General features: G+C 41.2%; 1 protein-coding gene across 1 annotated transcript in view; it reads left to right on the forward strand.

Moving 5' to 3' along the window:
• The window catches only part of DNAH3 (dynein axonemal heavy chain 3), a 286,172-nt gene that overhangs the window by 29,481 nt on the left and 237,883 nt on the right, over positions 1-18,808 (forward strand). Inside the window, 4 exon segments of the mRNA XM_090277784.1 lie at positions 1,514-1,693; positions 12,070-12,206; positions 13,899-14,004; positions 14,193-14,371. Coding sequence (XP_090133910.1) covers positions 1,514-1,693; positions 12,070-12,206; positions 13,899-14,004; positions 14,193-14,371 — 602 coding nt within the window.

The raw sequence follows: 18,808 nt of genomic DNA on the forward strand, positions 1-18,808 counted from the left end.
ATTAAATGGGTAAAAATCTACATAAATGGAGTTGTTAAGCAAATTTACAAAAAGATTGAATAAAGTGGATTACATACTTTTAATGGTAGGGGGTGTGGTCACCTTTTCATCCTCTGTTAAAGGACAGGGTTGAAAAGGGGTTGTTATTAACCTTCACCTTGATGTTTAGGGAGTGTTGGAGGTATCATTTTGGATACTGAGTTTTGTTCTTTGGTCTTGGAAAAGGGCACCCCTAAAAACGAAAGGCTTTGTTTACCTAATTAACTTCCCTCATGCAACTACTTCAGTGAAGTAAAAATAAAAACCAGAAACACTTAAGTCCTGGGTTTCAGAGCATCATAGCATCCCCTCAACTTGGAAATCCTGGGGATCAAGGAAGATTCTTTTGGATTTTGTCATGTAGACATCTTACCTTAAAAAGAGTAATAAGTTAAAATTGCCTGGTTATAAAAGTTAAGTTCTAGCATTTTTCCAAATGAAATAAAAATGAATAATTGGCCTTTCACTCAAAAAATGTAGAAACAAGTGTAGAATTCAGACTGCAGTGTTAGCACCCTAATGAGGACCTATCCACAAGTGTCACTGTAACCTTCTACTTTGCTAAGCAGAAGAGATTCAGATGTGTGAACAAATATCACTCTAAAATTCCACACAGAAGGAAAACTAAAATCTTCATATGCCTAAAAGAAGGGGAAATTTATGTGTATTCGATACATAGTAGACATCCAATTATCTTTAAACTGATCTAGAAATGTCTAAAAGCAATTAGTTAGACAAGCACTTCACAGTTCTATTAGGCACTTCACAGTTGTTCTATTAGGCAATTTCATTAGGCACTGTCATTTAAAAGGCATCTTGTGTTACTAGTCTGTATAGAGAATTATGAATATCTCTACACCAATATTTTTGTTGTAGGGAAGCTTGACATTTTGAGTGCCTAAAATAGACTACAGGTTTGTTAGGAACTCCATTTGAGGTATACAGATCATTAATTTTATGTTTGGATTTAGTCAACAAATTTTTATTAAGCACCTACTATGTATTAAATGCCATGTTGTATATTTTGGAAGAGGAAGATGGTTCAGACACAGGTTTTGCCCTCAGGTTTAGAGTAGAGTAGAAGGGGTAAGATGGACATATAAATCTCCACAAGAAATAAAGATGAAGTGGAAATATGGAAGTTCAGAAGTAGAGGAGATTATATCTTGCTAGGAGGAGACTTCAAAGGGAAAGGATTTTGAGATGAATTTTGAAGGATGGGAAGGATTTGAAAATACTGATGCAGGAATTTTCAAGCAAAGTAAACCTACTGAGTAAAAGCTATGGGGAAGAAGAAGAGGATGAACTCAGGGTGGGCTAGGCCATTTCGAGTATTCATTTTAAGTATGAGCAGTGTTTAATACTCTTCACTTTCTCTTCTGATGCTCATAGTACTAGAAATGGTAAAATTCACTCCCTTGGTTATGGAAGGCCACATTTTGTGAGAGTTACCATGTTCTTATGTCTCCTGAAGGATGGGAATGACTTTGAGGAACCCTACCAAGAAATGGAGTTCTTTATACCTCAGCTAATTATGATCAAACTTGAAGTCAATGAGCCCATTATTGTCTTCAATCCATCTTTTGATGACTGCTAGGAGTTAATACATAACTCATTCTTGGAAATTATCAACAACTCTAAGATGATCCCCAAGGTAAAGTGTCCAGTTTGTCATCCATTTGTACTTTTTTTTTTTTTTGCTTATTTCATAAAATATATTTAAAATGGCTATTTATACAACATACAGTATTCCCTCACTTATCGCAGGTATTATGTTCCAGACTCCCCACCCCCACCCCGTGATATGTGAAAATCTGCGAAGTAGGAACCTTACATTTATTTTAGTATTTATATATATTTTAAGGCTTTATAAACCCTTCCCACACACTTATAAACAATTCCCAGTCCCTTATTAACCTTTTCCACACTTTTATAAACACTACTTATGTTCTTAAACATATTCTACACTCTTAAACCTACGTAACTTTAACACATACATATACAATACCACAAAATCCCGCGATATAGCATAAAATCCACGATAAATAATTAAATATAATATTTTTAAAAATCCCATGATACAGTGAGGCCACGATAAGTGAACTGTGATATAGAGAGGGACTACTGTATTCAGTTGGGAGTTTAACTTTGGGAGAGCTAGCCTGAGGATCACCCTTGACTCCAGAAAGAGGATTTGTACCATAAAGAAATGTCCATGAATCCCAGAACTGTGCATTTAACATGGGAATTAAGAGTTACTTACTGAGAAAAAAAATTGCTTTGTAGGAGAGTAGGTTCCCTGCCATTATGCCAACCTGCAAAAGGCAGATGTGTCCCAAGCTGTATCAGACTTGGGTTGATAATCCATGATGAACAGTTGCCACAAACTTGGCAAGAGTCTTCACAAAACTGTATCTAACTTAGCTCTTGAAATACCATGTGTTTTTTATTTTCTTGTTTAACCACTCATGTGTCTATGGGAGAGAGTACAAACTCCCTTCCTGGACCAAACCTTTTCCAGTTTCCTTTCCATGGTGGCATTACTAATCAGATTCCAGACACTTGTTAACTGAGTCTTAGGACTGGGACAGATCACACACAAGAGTGATTTTTTGGTACATCATCTCGTTTCCTTCTGGGTGGTTGGTGTAGGAAGGGGGCCAGTGTTCTGGCCCACATAAGGAAGAAACCTGTGGGGTGTTCCTCTTCTACCCCTCTCCCCCAACTCCTGACCATGCATTGTGTATGATGCTTGGATACTTTTAAGCTCTCTTATCTTTGCAGTTCTGTACTTACAGGGCTGGTTCTAAGAGCTCAAGATTCAACCTGGGTTTGTAGAGAAGCATGTGAAACCAATGCTCCATTGCTTCACTTTAAATTTGGGGTTTTGAACCCAGCCAAGCCTAGTTAACAAAAAAACTGGGTGAATGGGATGATCCAGTCAAGATGGTGTCATAGGCAGATATGGCTTGACTCTTCGCACAACCACATCAAAAATACAAGAAAAATGGCCTGGCTGGTGTGGCTCAGTGGATTGAGTGCCAGCCTGTGAACCAAAGGGTCACCAGCTTGATTCCCAGTCAGGGCACATGCCTGGACTGTGGGCCAGGTCCCCAGTTGTGGGCAAGCGTGATGCAACCACACACTGATGTTTCTCTCCTTCTCCTTCTCCCTCTCTTTCCCTCTCTCTAAAAATAATAAAATATTTTTAAAAAAAAATACAAGAAAAATATAGAACAATCGTCAGCCAGAACCATCAGAAATCAAGTTGAATGGAAGTCTGACAACTACAGAATTAAAGAAATCGCATCCATCGAAACAGGTAGGAGAGGCACAGATGTGGAACAGGCTGGTCTCTTACCCATGTGTGGTGAGTAAAAATTTAGGAGGGATATCTCAGGAACAAGGACTCCCAGCCACACCAGACCACCCAACCCAGGGTTTCAGTGCCAGGAATATAAGTCCCCACAACTTCTTCTTCTTTTTTCTTTTTTTTACTTCTCTATATTTTTATTTTTTAATATGTTTTTATTGATTATACTGTTACAGTTGTCCCAATTTCCCTTCCCTCTGCTCCCCTCCACCCAGTGACCCCTCTCCTTCCAGTTGTCCCACCCTTTTAGTCCATGTCCATTGGTTGTGCATATAGTTCTTCTCAGCCTCTTCCTGTCTACTCCATTCCCTCCTACTATGCTTCTTAATTCCTGTATCATCTCCCTCCCTTACCCCCTTACCCCTCCCTGCTGACCTCTCCCCATTATGTTCCCCATACCTATAGTTCTTTTTCCACTCTTGTTGCCTATTTAGTTTGCCTTTGTTTCAGTTCCTTAGCTTCTGTTGTTGGTTCTTGTGTTGCAGTTTTCATTTTAGTGTTCATAGCTTTGATCCTCCTTTTTCTAAAGCAGTCCCTTTAACATCTCATATAATAGTGCTTTGGATCTAATGAACTCTTTCAGTTTTATTTTGTCCTGGAAGCACTTTCTCTGCCCTTCTATTCTGAATGACAATTTCGCTGGATAGAGTATTCGTAGTTGTAGGCTTTGGATTTTCATCACTGAATATTTCCTGCCAGTCTCTTCTTGCCTGCAGGGTCTCCCTTGAGAAGTCAGCTGATAGTCTAATTGGGACCCCTTTGTACATTATTCTTTTCTTCTCTCTTGCTGCTTTTAAGATTCTCTCTTTATCTTTAACTTTTGACATTTTGATTATAATGTGTCTTGGAGTGGTTCTTCCCCGGTCCAGTTTTTCTGGAACTCTCTGTGCTTCCTGGACCTGTAAGTCTATTTCCTTCCCTAAGTTTGGGAAGTTCTCCTTTATTATATTTTCACTTTATTTTTCAATTTCTAATTCTTCTTTCCCCTCTGACAATTCTATTATTCTTATGTTCGGTCTCTTATAGCTGTCCCATAGGTTTCTGATTCTCTCCTCATTTTCCTTGCTTCCTGTTTCCTCTCTCTGCACTGGTTGACTGTTTGTTTCTTCTCTATGTTCTGGTTTGTTGATTCAAACTCTGGATTTTATTTCCTCACCATCTGTCTCGTATGTGGTTTTGTTCTTTTCCGTATGAGTGTTTTTCAATCCTTTCTTGTCTTTTTCCAAATCTTTTGTTAATTCTGTAAGCCACCTGATAACAGTGGCCCTGAACTGAGCCTCTGACAGGTTTCTTATTTGTTTATCTGTCAGATTCTTCATCTGTTGCCTGGTGAGCTGCACCACCGGGATTTCTATAATTGTCTGCCTCATTTTGACAGATGCATTTTGCTTTCTTGGGACAGCTATAGGGGGCGGTGCCTGTGTACTCGTCACAACCCAGCGACCGGCGGCAATCCGCAACTTTTTTTGCCGCACTGCGGCCCTTTGTCATCACTACTCAGTAACCAATGACGATCTGTAACCTATTTCGCGGCACTGTGGCACTTTATGGTTACTACCTAGCAACCAGGGGCAGTCCAGCAACCTTTTTTGCCGCGCTGTGGTGCTTTGTCGTCACTGCCCAGTGACCGGTGGCGATTTGCAACTTATTTTGTGGTGCTGTGGCGCTTTCTGTGGGGGCGGGGGTCCAAGATAGATTTCTGCCATTCCTCTCCGCTGGGAGACTCGGGTCTGTCCTCCTGCCCTCTGGGCCTCACTGTCCGAGGCAATGTGGTGGCTGCTTTTCCCAGCTTTGGGAGCAGGAGCTGCTGCAGCTCAACTGCAGCCAGGACTGTTCTCCCTGCCACTGTCGCTGGTGCTACCGCAAACAGCACCACCCACCTTCGCTTCTCTTACCTGCCCAACTAGCACCGCTGGTTTATAACTGTATGTTGGGCTTCTGTGTAGTTTTATTTTCTGGAATTTCTAGTTATCTTTTGTTTTGAGGTAGTTGTATTCCTCTCTAGTTGTAGAGGGAGACTGAGCGTGTCTCTCTAAGCCTCCATCTTGGCCAGAAGTCCCTCCCCACAACTTCTGATGGCAAAAAAGAGTGGAAATTGAGTCAGTGGAAGAAACTTTTGGAGCCCCAAGTAGTTCATTTTAAAGAACCCACACATAAACTCACCTACTCAGACTCACTCCCTCTGAGCTCCAGCGCTGGGGTGGCAGCTTGAAAGGCACCATTGGGAGGGGACTTCCGGCCAAGATGGAGGCTTAGACGGACACACTAGGTCTCCCTCTACAACTAAAGAGGAATACAACTACTTCAAAACAAAGGATAACTAGAAATTCCAGAAAATAAAACTACACGGAAGTCCAACATATGAAGTTATAAACCAGCGGTGCCACTTGGGCAGGTAAGAGTTAAAGAGGGCAGTGCTGTTTGCGGTCGCACCCGGAGCGGCAGCCGGCGAGGAGTCCCAGCTGCGCAAGCCCCTGGCAGTGCGCGACCCCGGCGAGGAGTCCCAGCTGCGGCCAAGCCCCTGCCGGTGCGCGACTCCGGCGCTGGGGAGAGCGGCCGCCGCATCGCCTTGAACAGTGAGGCCCAGGGGGGCGGGAGGACGGATCCCGGTCTCCTGGCTGAATAACTGTGTGAATCCATCTTGGACCCCCGCCCCCAAAGAAAGCACCACAGGGCTGCGAAATAGGTCGCGGACAGGCAGGCGCCGGCCGGTCGCTGATTTGTGACGCGTACACAGGCACTGCCCCCGACAGCCAGGCCAAGAAAACAAAACGCATCTGTCAAAATGAGGCAGACAACTATAGAAATCCTGGTGGCGCAGCTCACCAGACAGCAGATAGAGAACCTGACAGATGAACAGATAAGAAACCTGTCAGAGGCTCAGTTCTGGGCCATTGTTATCAGGTGGCTTACAGAATTCACAAAAGAGCAGGAAAAAGATATGAAAGAAGCGAAAAACTTTCATAACGAAAGGAACAAAACCGCATACGAGACAGAAAGAAAGGAAATAAAATCCAGAGTTCATTTCAACAAACTGGAATATGGAGAAGGAACAAGCAGTCAACCAATGCAGCGAGAGGAAATGGCAAGCAACAATGAGAGGATCAGAAACCTCTGGGACAGCTATAAAAGGCCCAACATAAGAATCATTGGTTTGCCAGAGAGCGAGGAAGATGAACTAGAACTTGAAAAATTGAGTGAAAATATAATAAAGGAGAACTTCCCAGACTTGGGGAAGGGAATAGACTTGCAGGTCCAGGAAGCAAGGAGAGTTCCCAAGAGACTGGACCCAGGGAGAACCACTCCAAGACACATTATAATCAAAATGTCAAAAATTAAAGATAAAGAGAGAATCTTAAAAGCAGCAAGAGAGAAGAAAAGAATTATGTACAAAGGGGTCCCAATTAGACTATCAGCTGACTTCTCAAGGGAGACCCTACAGGCAAGAAGGGACTGGCAAGAAATATTCAAAGTAATGAAAATCCAAAACCTACAACCACGAATACTCTATCCAGTGAAATTGTCATTCAGAATAGAAGGACAGAGAAAGTGTTTCCAGGACAAAATAAAACTGAAAGAGTTCATTAGATCCAAACCACTGTTATATGAGATGTTAAAGGGACTGGTTTAAAAAAAACAGAAGCTAGGGAGATGAAACAAAGGCAAACTAAATAGGCAACGAGAGTGGAAAAGGAACTGTGGGTACGGGAAACATATTGGGGGGAGGTCAACAGGGAGGGGAAATGGGGAAAGGGAGGGAGATGATATGATATAGGAATTGGGGATCAAGGTAGGAGGGAATGGAATAGACGGAGAGAGGTTGGGAGGAACTGTATGCACAACTAATGGACATAATCTAAAAGGGGGGGACAACTGGAGGGAGGGGGGCCACCGGGTGGAGGGGAGCAGAGGGAAGGGAAATTGGCACAAATGTAATACTTTAATCAATAAAACACATTAAATCTGAAAAAAAAAAAAAAAAAAGAAAGGCACCATTGATATACAGAGAGGAACTGATGTGCCTGGCATCAAGGCCAGCAGAGGCCATTATCTCTTTTCTAAACCCTCCCCCCACAAAGGTGGCAAGCTGATGCCATATCTGAGACTCCTTCAACTTTGCTAACACTGACCCACCATGGAGATCCCCAGAGACTCTGCCCCACCCAACTTATGGGCATACCCAAGCTGCTTTTCCATATGAATGGCTGGTATTGGCTCATGGTTCACAGTTTTCTACATTGAATCAAACAAGCCACAGCTGACCTCAATGAGCTTCAGCTCTGGCACTAGCAGCTGCCAGCTTAGATTCACAGCTTGGCTTCACCTGGGAATCTCCAAGCCCAGTATGCTTTATAGCTCAGGCAGGGTACCCTGGGAAAAACACAGGTTGGGGCTGACCTTGGCCTGCACCACCTGGGAATTCCCAGGGACAGGCACTCAGTGGACAGCTACAGACCACATTGGAGCACCATTACCCTGCCCCTGCGCATTTAATACTCCACAGAGAGCAGAGTTTGGAGATCAGTTGTCAAAGCCAATCCCTGCAGCTGACTGGCCTGGGTAAATCTCTCCCATTGATTTGCCAACATCAACCAAGGCTCAACTACAAGAGAAGGCTGTACTCAGCCCACACGAAGGGTGCACCTTGAGTACCCAGCTTGGGTGATAAGGAAGGCTGTGCCACTGGATCCTACAGGACACCTACTCGTCGGCAGCCGTCCGTCTCGAGAGACGATGGTGTAGCTTCTTAAGAGTCTATCTGCACCGCGGAGAGTGGCTGTGCAGTCCAACTCGGGAGTGACACGGTATCTGTCTCCTCCCGTGTTGAATCGACATCTTGTGATGACGCTGAAGCTACAGAGCCTGGGCAGGGTAATATGGAGAGTCTGCTGTTGCCCATGCAGCAGACCCCCCCTCTCTTCGCAGCTGAAGGGTCCAAGGGAAAGACGGAGTCGATACAGCTTGGGTTCAGGTGCGCCGCAGGAGTTGCCGGTGTTGACTACAACGTCAAACCGCCTTAGGGACTCCGGCTCCGGATTTTCTGTCGGGGTTTACTCCCTTAGCCTTTCCCCTGAAGAGGTATGCCGCAAGGCAGCGGAGGTTTTTTGGAATCAGAGTTTTCCTTCTCTGAATTAGGCCATACTACCAAGACACAGAGTAAAATCAGTTCTACCCAATACACAGAAACAAACACATGGAGGCTGCCAAATTGAGGAGACAAAGAAATATGGCCCAAATAAGAGAACAAAATCCCAGAAAAAGAACTGAACAAAATGGAGATAGCCAACCTATCAGATGCAGAATTAAAAACGCTGGTGATCAGGATGCTCAGAGAAATGATTGAGTACAGCCACAAAATAAAGGAAGAAGTGAAATTTATACAAAGTGAACTAAATAAAACTATACAGGGAATCAATAGTGATGGGAGGGAAGCAGGGATTCAAATCAACAAAATTTTTAAAGTATATTTTATTGATTATGCTGTTACAATAGCCTCAATTTCTTCTCTTTGTTCCTTTCTGCCCAGTTCCTTTCCTCCAGCAATCCCACCCCCCTTTGTTCATGACAATTGGTAATGCATATAAGTTCTTTGGCTTCACCCTTTTCTATATTATTCTTAACTTCCCCCTATCTATTTTGTACCAACAAATTATGCTTCTTAATCCCTGCACCATTTCCCCATTTCTCCCCTGCCCCTCCCAGCTGATAACCCTCCAAATGATTCCTATACCTATGATTCTGTTCCTATTCTGGTTTGCTTAGTTGGATTTTGTTTCTATTTTTTAGATTCAGTTGTTGATAGGTGTATTTGTTGTCATTTTAATGTTCATAATTTTGATCTTCTTTTTCTTAAATAAGTTGCTTTGATGTTTCATGTAATAATAGCTGGTGACGATGAACTCCTTTAGCTTTACCTTGTCTGGGAAGCACTTTACCTGCCCTTCCATCCTAAATGACAGCTTTTCTGGAACAAGTAGTCTTGGTTGTAAGTCCTTGCTTTTCATCACCTTGAATACTTCTTGCCAGTCCCTTGTTGCCTGGAAAGTTTCTTTTGAGAAATCAACTGATAATCTGACAGGCACCCCTTTGTAGGTAACTCTGGTTTTCTCTTGCTGCTTGTAAGATTCTCTCTTTATCTTTAACCTTTGGCATTTTAATTATGATGTGTCTTGGTGTGGTCCTCTTTCACTTTAGCTTGTTTGGGACTCTCCGTACTTCCTGGACTTATATGTCTATTTTCTTTGCCAAATTTGGGGGGAGGGTTTCCTTCATTATTTTCTTATATAGGCTTTCAATTTTTGCTCTTCCTCTTCTCCTTCTGGTACCACTATGGTTCAGATGTTGACACGTTTAAAGTTGTCCCAGAGGTTCCTAAGCCTCTCTTCATTTTTTTCAATTCTTGTTTCCTCATTCTTTACTAATCGACTCTTTTTTTCTTCCTTATGTCCAAAATAATTGTTTTGAACATTGGTTTCCTTCCCTTCACCATTGGTTTTGTGTGAATTTCTTTTTGTTTCACTTAGCATAGCCTTCACTTCTTCCCTTATGTGTTTGCCCTACTCAAGCATATCTGTCAAGTCTGTGAGCATCTTTATCACCAGTGTTTTGAATTATACATCTGTTAGGTTGGCTATCTCCTCATCACTTAGTTCTCCCACTGGAACCTTTATCTGTTTCCTCTTTTGGGCCATACTTCTGTGTCTCCTCATCTTGACAGGCTCCTGTGTTTGTTTGCCTCTGTGTCTTAGGTAGAGCAGTCACACCTGTTATGTTGTAAGGAGTGGAGCCTTAGGTATTCTTCAGTACAGGGCGACCCGTTTCACTGTGTTGTGGCACTGTATGTGGGGGAGGGGTCTGAGAGGTAACAAAGCCACTTGCTCAGCACTCGCCCATTTTCCAGGCACGTCTCCCACTTCTGTATGGGACTGGCTCCTCTCTAGCTATTGCTTTGGCCATCGTCCCCAGAGTGGGTGGATCTGTGGATGTTCTAGGACCATGGAGAACCTTTAAACAAGTGGACTCTGCTGAGAGACTGGCAGTTTCTTCCTTCGCCCCAACCCCAACTGATTTGCACAGTCAGAAACAATGAGGTTTTATTTTCCCCGCCGGTGAGACCATGAGCTGCGCGATCTGGTCTGGTGCTGGGAGTGCTCCTGAGGTGTCTCTACCTACTTTTAAAAACATGACTGCACTTTCTGCCGGCCTGCCACCGCAACCACCACTGCTCCTGCTGCCACCACACCATGTCTTTTCCACCCTGGCTCCGCCCCTCCTACCTGTCTGGATGAGTATTTCTTCTTTATATCTTTGTTTGTTGGACTTCCATGCAACTCAAATTTTGGAAACTTCTGGTTTCTCTAGTTTTGAGGTAGTTGTATTCCTTCTTAGTTGTGGAGGAAGATGCAGCATGTCTACCTATGCCTTCATCTTGGCTGAAAGTGCCTCCAATTTTGAACAAAATGAAGAAGTAAATATTCACCTGGAACAGAAAGAAGAAACAAGAACTTAAAAAAATGAGGAAAAGATTAGAAACCTCTGGGACGACATTAAACACACCAACATCTGAATCATAGGGTTGCCAGAAGGAGAAGAGGAAAAGCAAAACGTTAAAAACTGATTTGAAAAAATAATGAAAGAAAATGTCCCTAATTTGGTGAAGGGAATAGACATATAAGTCCAGGAAGCACAGAAAGTTTCAAACAAGTTTGACCCAAAGAAGACAAAACCAAGACACATCATAACTAAAATGCCAAAGGTTAAACATAAAGAAAGAATCTTAAAAGCAGCAAGAAAAAAGCATAGTTACCTACAAATGAGTTTCCATAAGACTATCAGCTGATTTCTTTGTAGGCAATAAGGGACTGGTAAGAAGTACTCAAAGTGATGAAACACAAAGACCTACAACCAAGAACACTCTATCTAGCAAAGCTTGTGTTTAGAATGGAAGGGCAGATAAAGTGCTTTCCAGACAAGGTAAAGCTAAAGGAGTTCATCATCACCAAGCCATTGTTATATAAAATGTTAAATGGAGTTATTTAAGAAAAAGAAGAAGATTGAAACTAAAGTGACAACAACTATCAAGAGCTGAATCTAACAAACAAAATAAACTAAGAAAACAACTTGAACAGGAAGAGAATCATAGATATGGAGATCATTTGGAAGGTTATCCATGGGGAGAGGGAAGGGGGAGAATAGGGGAAAATATGCAGGGATTAAGAAGCATAATTGGTAGGAACAAAATAGACAGCATGCTGTTAAGAATAGTAAAAGAAATGGAGAAGTCAAAGAATTTATATGCATGACCCATGGTCATGAACTAAGGGAGAGGTGGTTGCTGGAGAGACGTGGGGTACTGGGTGGAGGGTGGCAAAAGGAAACAAAATTGGAACATCTTTAAAAGCATAATCAATAAAATATACTTTAAAAAGAATCACACACTGCTGTAGAAAGAAAGGAAGGAAGTAAAAAGGAAAGAGAAAGAAAGAAAGAAAGAAAGAAAGAAAGAAAGAAAGAAAGAAAGAAAGAGAAAGAGAAAAGGAGAAAGAAAGAAAAAATGGAACAGGAATGCAGTTGGTGTCCTTGGAAACAAGCCCATTGCAGGACTTTGTATTTTGGTTGCATCTCTCTACAATATCTTATGATTTTTTGCTCTTTAGGTGGAATCTGTCCTGTTTCCAGAGTTGAAAGGATATAATCTGATTCTTGGAACTGTTAACCCTGAAGAAAAACTGGTTTCTGATTTTGTGGATCAAACTTTCAAGGTATTTCAGAAAAACCAAGTTGGCCCCCACAAGTAAGTTGGTTTAGCTGTAACTTAGGCTTTTTAGCACTGGTTTAGAGTTTTTAACTATCTTCAGGTGAACAATCTCTGTTTCCACAAACCTGAAACAACACATAATAATAGCTAATTAATTACTCACATGGGTATTACCATTTATCACCATTTTACACATGAGGAAACTGTAAGTTTCCCAGTGTGACACAGAAAATAAACAGGAGAGACAGAATTCAAATTCAGTTACAGGTCCACTTCCACTATCTGGAAGCTGTGGGGTCAGACAGGTTTCAGCATTTAGAAATTTCTGGATTTTAGGAAAGTAACAGTGCATACATCATATATTGTGCTGCAGCTTCAACAAAGTCTGGGGCAGCACCCCTTCATTTAATTCAACAGACTGATTTTTCTGCTGTGAAAACTATGAATATTCACATCAATAGCCTCACATTAGTTTAGGGCAGCTTTTGCTAGGAAATGAATTTTAGAGCAATTTTCTCTTTTCAGAGCTTTCTGGGCTTAGAGATTAAGGAAATAAGATTGGGTACAAGTCATCCAAATTCTCTTTAGTAATAACACTGTGGAACATATGGTATTTGCTCATTTGAGCAGTCACAAGTTTAGGGTGATCATAGAATGCAGCTCCAGCTTCTAAACTGAGACACTTTGAGAATGAAGAGGGTGTAACCTGAACTGTCCCATGCAAACCAGGACATGCGATCACCCTAACCTGAGGCTTCTTGACTGTGGTTCTATTGATAGTTTAGAAAAGGAAATTCTATATTGTATTGTTCTGTGCATAAGATTTTTAACAATATCCCTAGCCTTTGCCCATTAGATGCCAGCAGAGTTCTCCATCAGTTGTAACAATAAAAAATGTCCCTGGACATGGCTGACTGTCTTCTGGAAGCAAAATCACCCCATGTTGAGAACTACTGCTAACCTAATGTGAAAATCACAGGCTTAGATTTGGAAGCTCCTACCTTGTGAATTTGGTTTGAAGCATCAATTGAAACCCCAATTTTCCCTGTTTATAGAGCCTCATACATACAGTTTGCTCTCTAGATGGCCACTACATGGCTTCTCCTATCTCAACTCTAGAGTCTCTGAAATGTTGGTTTACTCTTGGAAGTGTACCATTGGACCCCACAAAGTTAATTCTGCTTATTTCATGTCATCTTTATTTTCATTTAAACTTACTTTATGTCAGAACATCCCAAATACATCCTTCAACTTGAGGGAAATCTATCCAGCCATTTTTACATAATCTGTTAACAGACAGAGGAAAACAATTCTATTCAACTGATTTTAGGTTCATTAGTTCCAAATTTTCATTTTAAAATTTAGACATAAAATTTTAGAGCTAGAAGGAGGGTTAGGAAGTAATGTTTATTGCATGTCCACTGTATATCTTGACTGCTTTATATATACATTGTTACAATTATGGTATAAGTTGTTACATTTCTATTTAAGAAACTGATCTTTGAAAAAGAGAAATATCTTGTCTAAGGTTATGCAGCTAGGAGGTAACAAAATTGGAATTTTCAACCAAACCTCTGAATTTCCAGTTCGATGTACCTTTTCCACCTTATATTTTTCTGTCTTGGTTTGGGCTGATTTTTGCGTTGTATCTTTTTGTTTGCCACTCTGAATAATCTGATTTTGTGGCCTGTATTTGTATGTTTGATTTTATGCTCTTCAATATGGAAGATACTTAAGTGTCTACAAAAAATATGATGATTTATTGGATAACACAGCAGAGCAAAACATCACTGCATTCCTGAAAGAAAATCATGAAATTGAGGATTTTGTGACGGTAGGAAATGCTACTTGACATTTCATATCTTAGTGACATGTGCTACAAACAAGTCAATAAATAGTCAGTGGGTTTCCTTAGTATATACTATGCTCAACATTGGACTAGGTTGGCCAGGGGTGAGGCTGTGGGCAAATGTATGGAAGCTGAAGGTAAATTAAGCTACTGAATATGCTCCTTTTTCACAGAAGATCAATAGCATAAAAAAGAGGAGAAATGAAATTGCATCCATGCACATTTCCGTACCTTTGGCCATGTTCTGCCTTGACACCATGACCCTAAATTATGATCTCTGTGAGCGAGCCCAGAATCTTAAAGACTGTCTGATTCAGTTCCAAGTGGATGTAAACCAGGACACTAATGCCAGGTACTGTTATTATGTGCAAGTAGCAATGATGTTTGGCACAAACAAGAGAATGCAAAGGAAGACAGAATTTGCGCCTCCCAATAATGACCAGACTGAACTTCTAGTTCAAGTTGTTTCTGCCCCAAAAGGAGGGTGGCAGGGAACTCCAATGTGGGCTAGAAGGTAAACAATAGCAAGAAAACTACATGGGGCTTGGAGTAGGAGGATGGAAAGTGTCCTGGGGCAGTCCATCTCTGATACTTCAGCCTTCATTTTCTTGCAGCCAACTTCTGGGAGATGCTTCTTCATGGGTCTGAATTTCTCAGGTCAAAGATAATCTCACTGTCACCTAGCATACATTCAGAGATAGCCTTTAGAATTACTGCTGTGAGGACTTCTACTGTTTAGGTCTGGAGAATCTGTCATTCAGTCCAAAGTCCAATATTGTGTCTTCATTTTACTGATGGCTATCTATATATTAGTCAAAATGTTTTTGGTTGTAAGGAATAGGCTCTTTAGCCAAACAGGCTGGCTAAAGTAAAGAAAATTTAGGGCTCATGAGTTGAAAATTCATGAGTTGCTAGCTTCAGGCCCTCACCCTGAAACTCGGATACAATCTCCCTCCGTCTACTCAGCTGTCCTCTGTATGTGCTCCATTCTCTGACAGGCTCTCTCTAGTTTGTGCACCCAGCAGCTCTGGGCTTACATCCTCCCAGGTTCCCATCTGAGGGAAAAAAATAGTTTCTCTTTTTCCAACTGCCTCACAAAAGTCTGGCCCATGGAACACTGCCTAACTTAGCTTATTTGTGCAACACTGGACCAACACCATCGTCAAGAGGATGGCTGAGCTATGAGCGGTGTTCCCATCTCTGGGGTGGATGTCAGCCCTACCTATACCAACAACGTGGACTGAGATAGGGAAAGGGGCTCCACGGAAAGACTTAGGGTGTGGTTACCAGAAGAAGAAATAATGCAAAGAGGCTGGGATAGTAACTGTCTGCTACTAGAGATTGAATGTTACAAAATAGTTAATCCATGTTATTCTAGTTCTCTTCTAGCATTAAACTACAGACTAAGATAATTTAGAAATAATGACCACTGTTAACATTTTGTTACATATTATATTCATATATATGTGTGTATATATATATATAATTTTAGCATTTTATAGTACTTTAATATTTACAAAGTACATGTTAGAAACTCATTAGCAAATTAGTAGTATAATAGCTACTGTTTTTCCAGCACAGGTTATAGTCCAGTCACTGGGTAAACATTATAGATCTAGTCAGATCTTCACTGCAACCTTAAGAGGTCATGCATTATTCTCTTCATTATGTTGATGAAGAAGGTGAGACTCTGATAGGTTAGCAAGTGGCACATTCATGGTTTAGCCTAGTCTAATTTGACCCATGCTCTCCACTACCACACAGCTTTCTCACTGAGTGATGACATGGTGGAATTCCTGGTTTTGGACTAGAAGACTTGGTTTTGAACCCAAGACCTGTTTACTAGCTGTGCATCCCCTGCAGTCACCTCTCAGGACTTCAGTTTCTCTGCATGTAGAATAAAGGTTTGGGACTGGGACAGTAAAAGATTTTCAGCCTTCATGCTAGTAGAACACTTTTTTGGAGAGTTTGAGTATTAAGAATTTTTTTATAAGCAATAGTGCATTGACACTCATCAAAATAAAAGTGTAATTCCTTATATCTCTTAAATGTAAGTGAAAATAAGGTCCCACTGTGAACCCAAAAATTTTAAGGATACAGAAACCCTAGGTTGGTGACTGAGTCCTGATGTTTCTTCCTGCCATAAAAATAGTGATCTTTTCAACAACCCCATGAGGTAGGTAAGACAGATATAAGAACCCTTATTAAATAGAGGGAAAAAACGAGGCTCAGAAAGAAAACCTAACTTGCCCAAGCCACTTCACTGTCCTGAGTGGGGTCCCTTTTATTTCCAAGGATTAGGTGTGCCCTAGAATGGGGTGCTATGGGCATAAAACCAGGGGTGCCTTTTAGTACATTGGTAGAAAAGTGGTCATGCCATTTATATTCAATAAAGGTACATTGAGCTAAAGTTGCTAGAACAGTGACCTGAAGTGTTGACCAAAAAAAGTAGAGCCCTGAGTAAAGATACAAGGTGTGGGGCCCTGAGTAGAGGTAGAAGAAATCATTCCCTTGATTCAGCTGTTTGTTTTCTTCAGGGTGAAAGGTCTTGTCCAAAAAAAATGACAACAGGCAAAAAGACGGCACAGATTGGTGCAAGATATGTTGGTCTTTTTTTATGCCATCCTCTACATGAGACAAAGAATAGCACTGTGCTAATGGAACCCCTGGCCTTTTAGATACTTGATTTTAGATAAAGGAAGGGAGAGAGAGAAACATTGATGTGAGATAAAAACATTGATTAGTTGCTTCCTGTACATGCCCTGACTGGGGATCAAACCTGCAACCTAGGTATGTGCCCTGACCAAGAATTGAACCTGCAACCTTTTGGTGTATGGTGCCAATGCTCCAACAATCTGAGCCACCTGGCCAGAGCAGGGCCTGGCCTTTCAGATTTTAAATGGTATAATCAGTATATGTAGAAGGCAATATTTCCTGTCTTCAGGTTATCTCTGGATATTGCAAAGGTATTGTGCTGGTCAGAGTCCTGATATCATCAACCCATATTCAGGCCCTTTTAGAGGGTCTATTAGATAGTGGGTCTTCCATTAGCCTTCTGGGGTTCCCAGGGAGCTGATAGCAAGTACCCAGATGATATTTATGTATTCTCATACAAAAGTAAAGAAGGATGGATTCTCATCGGGTAAGAGTCTATCAGGCTTAGAGGAGGCTCTACCTGTGTTACTTAGGTTAGGCCAGATGCTATAACAAATAGACCCAATATATCATTATTGAACACAATAGAAGTTTATTTCTTGTTCATGGTAGCTTCACATTGGTGGTGAAGACCTATTATGTGCATTCAGAAACTCAAAGAAGATGGTGACTTGACATCTTCAACATAACGGTTTCAAGGTCATTCTAAGTGTTGAGATCCTAGATAGTGGGGAGGAAGAAATAACATTGAGTATGCAAGGACACTTTTATGTACTGCACCTGAAAGTGACAGTCATCACTGCTTCCCACTTCCCACAGACTGGAACTCAATCACATGATTATACCTGCTATGAACTGAATTGTGCCCTTGCAAAATTCACATGTTGAAGTCTATCTTCTATTTGAGCTGCTATAACAGACTATCATAGACTGGATGGCTTATAAACAAGAGAAATTTACTTCTCATGGTTCTGGAGGCTGGGAAGTCCAAGATCAAGGCTCCAACATATTTGGTTCTTATTGAAAGCCTGCTTCCTAGTTCATGGGCATTCTTTTCACTGTGTCCTCACATGGCAGAATAAGTGAGAGGACTTTTTTCTTTTTATCAAGGCACTGATCCCATTCATGTGGTCATAGCCCTCATGACCTAGTAACCGCCCAAAGACCACCTCCAAATATGACGTTAGGAATTGTGTTTCAACATATAAATTTGGGGTGGGGCACAAATGTTCAATCTATAGCAAAGCACTAATGACTGTACTTGCAGATCAGGCCTATAAAGAGGTGATGAGGTTAATGAGGTCATAGGGTTGTGTACATTATAAGAAGAAACAAAGGCACCAAAACTCTCTTCTTCTGCTATGTGAGGACACATGAAAAAGCATCTGTTGGCAAGCCAGGAAGAGAGTTCTCACTAGGAACCAAATCAGTTGGTACCTTGGCCTTGGACTTCCAGCCTCCAGAAATATGAAAAATTAATTTCTGTTGTTTAATCTTCCAGTGATATTTTGTTATGGTAGCTCAAGCTGACTAGTAAGACACCCAATTAAAAATATGAAGGAGGTTGGGAAAAATAATCTACCTCTGAGTCCAAGAAGTGGAAAATATTCTGAACCCATGCAGTGCAGTAGATAATTTTTCTCTATAGAAAGTCCCTAAATTGTATAAAATTTCATTTCTAAAATCCCAACATCATCTGCAAATGTGTCATAATAATTTTCTCTTCAGCATGATATAATTAGCTTTATTATGGAAAGGTATCTTTATATTACAAAGGGACTACTGAGGACTGAAAATATTGACAGGAGTGCTTTTTAAAAAATTTTATTTACTTATTTTTAGAGAGAGGGAGGGAGGGAGAAAGAGAAGGAGAGAAGTATCAATGTGTGGTTGCCTCTCACACACCCCCAGCTAGGGACCTGACCCACAACCCTGGCATGTGCTCTGACTGGGAATTGAACCAGCAACCCTTTGGTTCGGAGGCCGGCACTCAATCCACTGAACCATACCAGCCAGGGTGAGAGGAGTTGTTCTTATCTAATGTATAACTATCAGCATGTATTAATCAATAATAAAAATTATGATAGCTATTATTGCTAACATTTCTTTAGGGCCATTTAGTGCTAGACATGGA

This window comes from Furipterus horrens, unplaced genomic scaffold (assembly GCF_987537825.1).
Source record: "Furipterus horrens unplaced genomic scaffold, mFurHor1.1.pri manual_scaffold_5, whole genome shotgun sequence".
Classification (NCBI taxonomy): Eukaryota; Metazoa; Chordata; class Mammalia; order Chiroptera; family Furipteridae; genus Furipterus; species Furipterus horrens.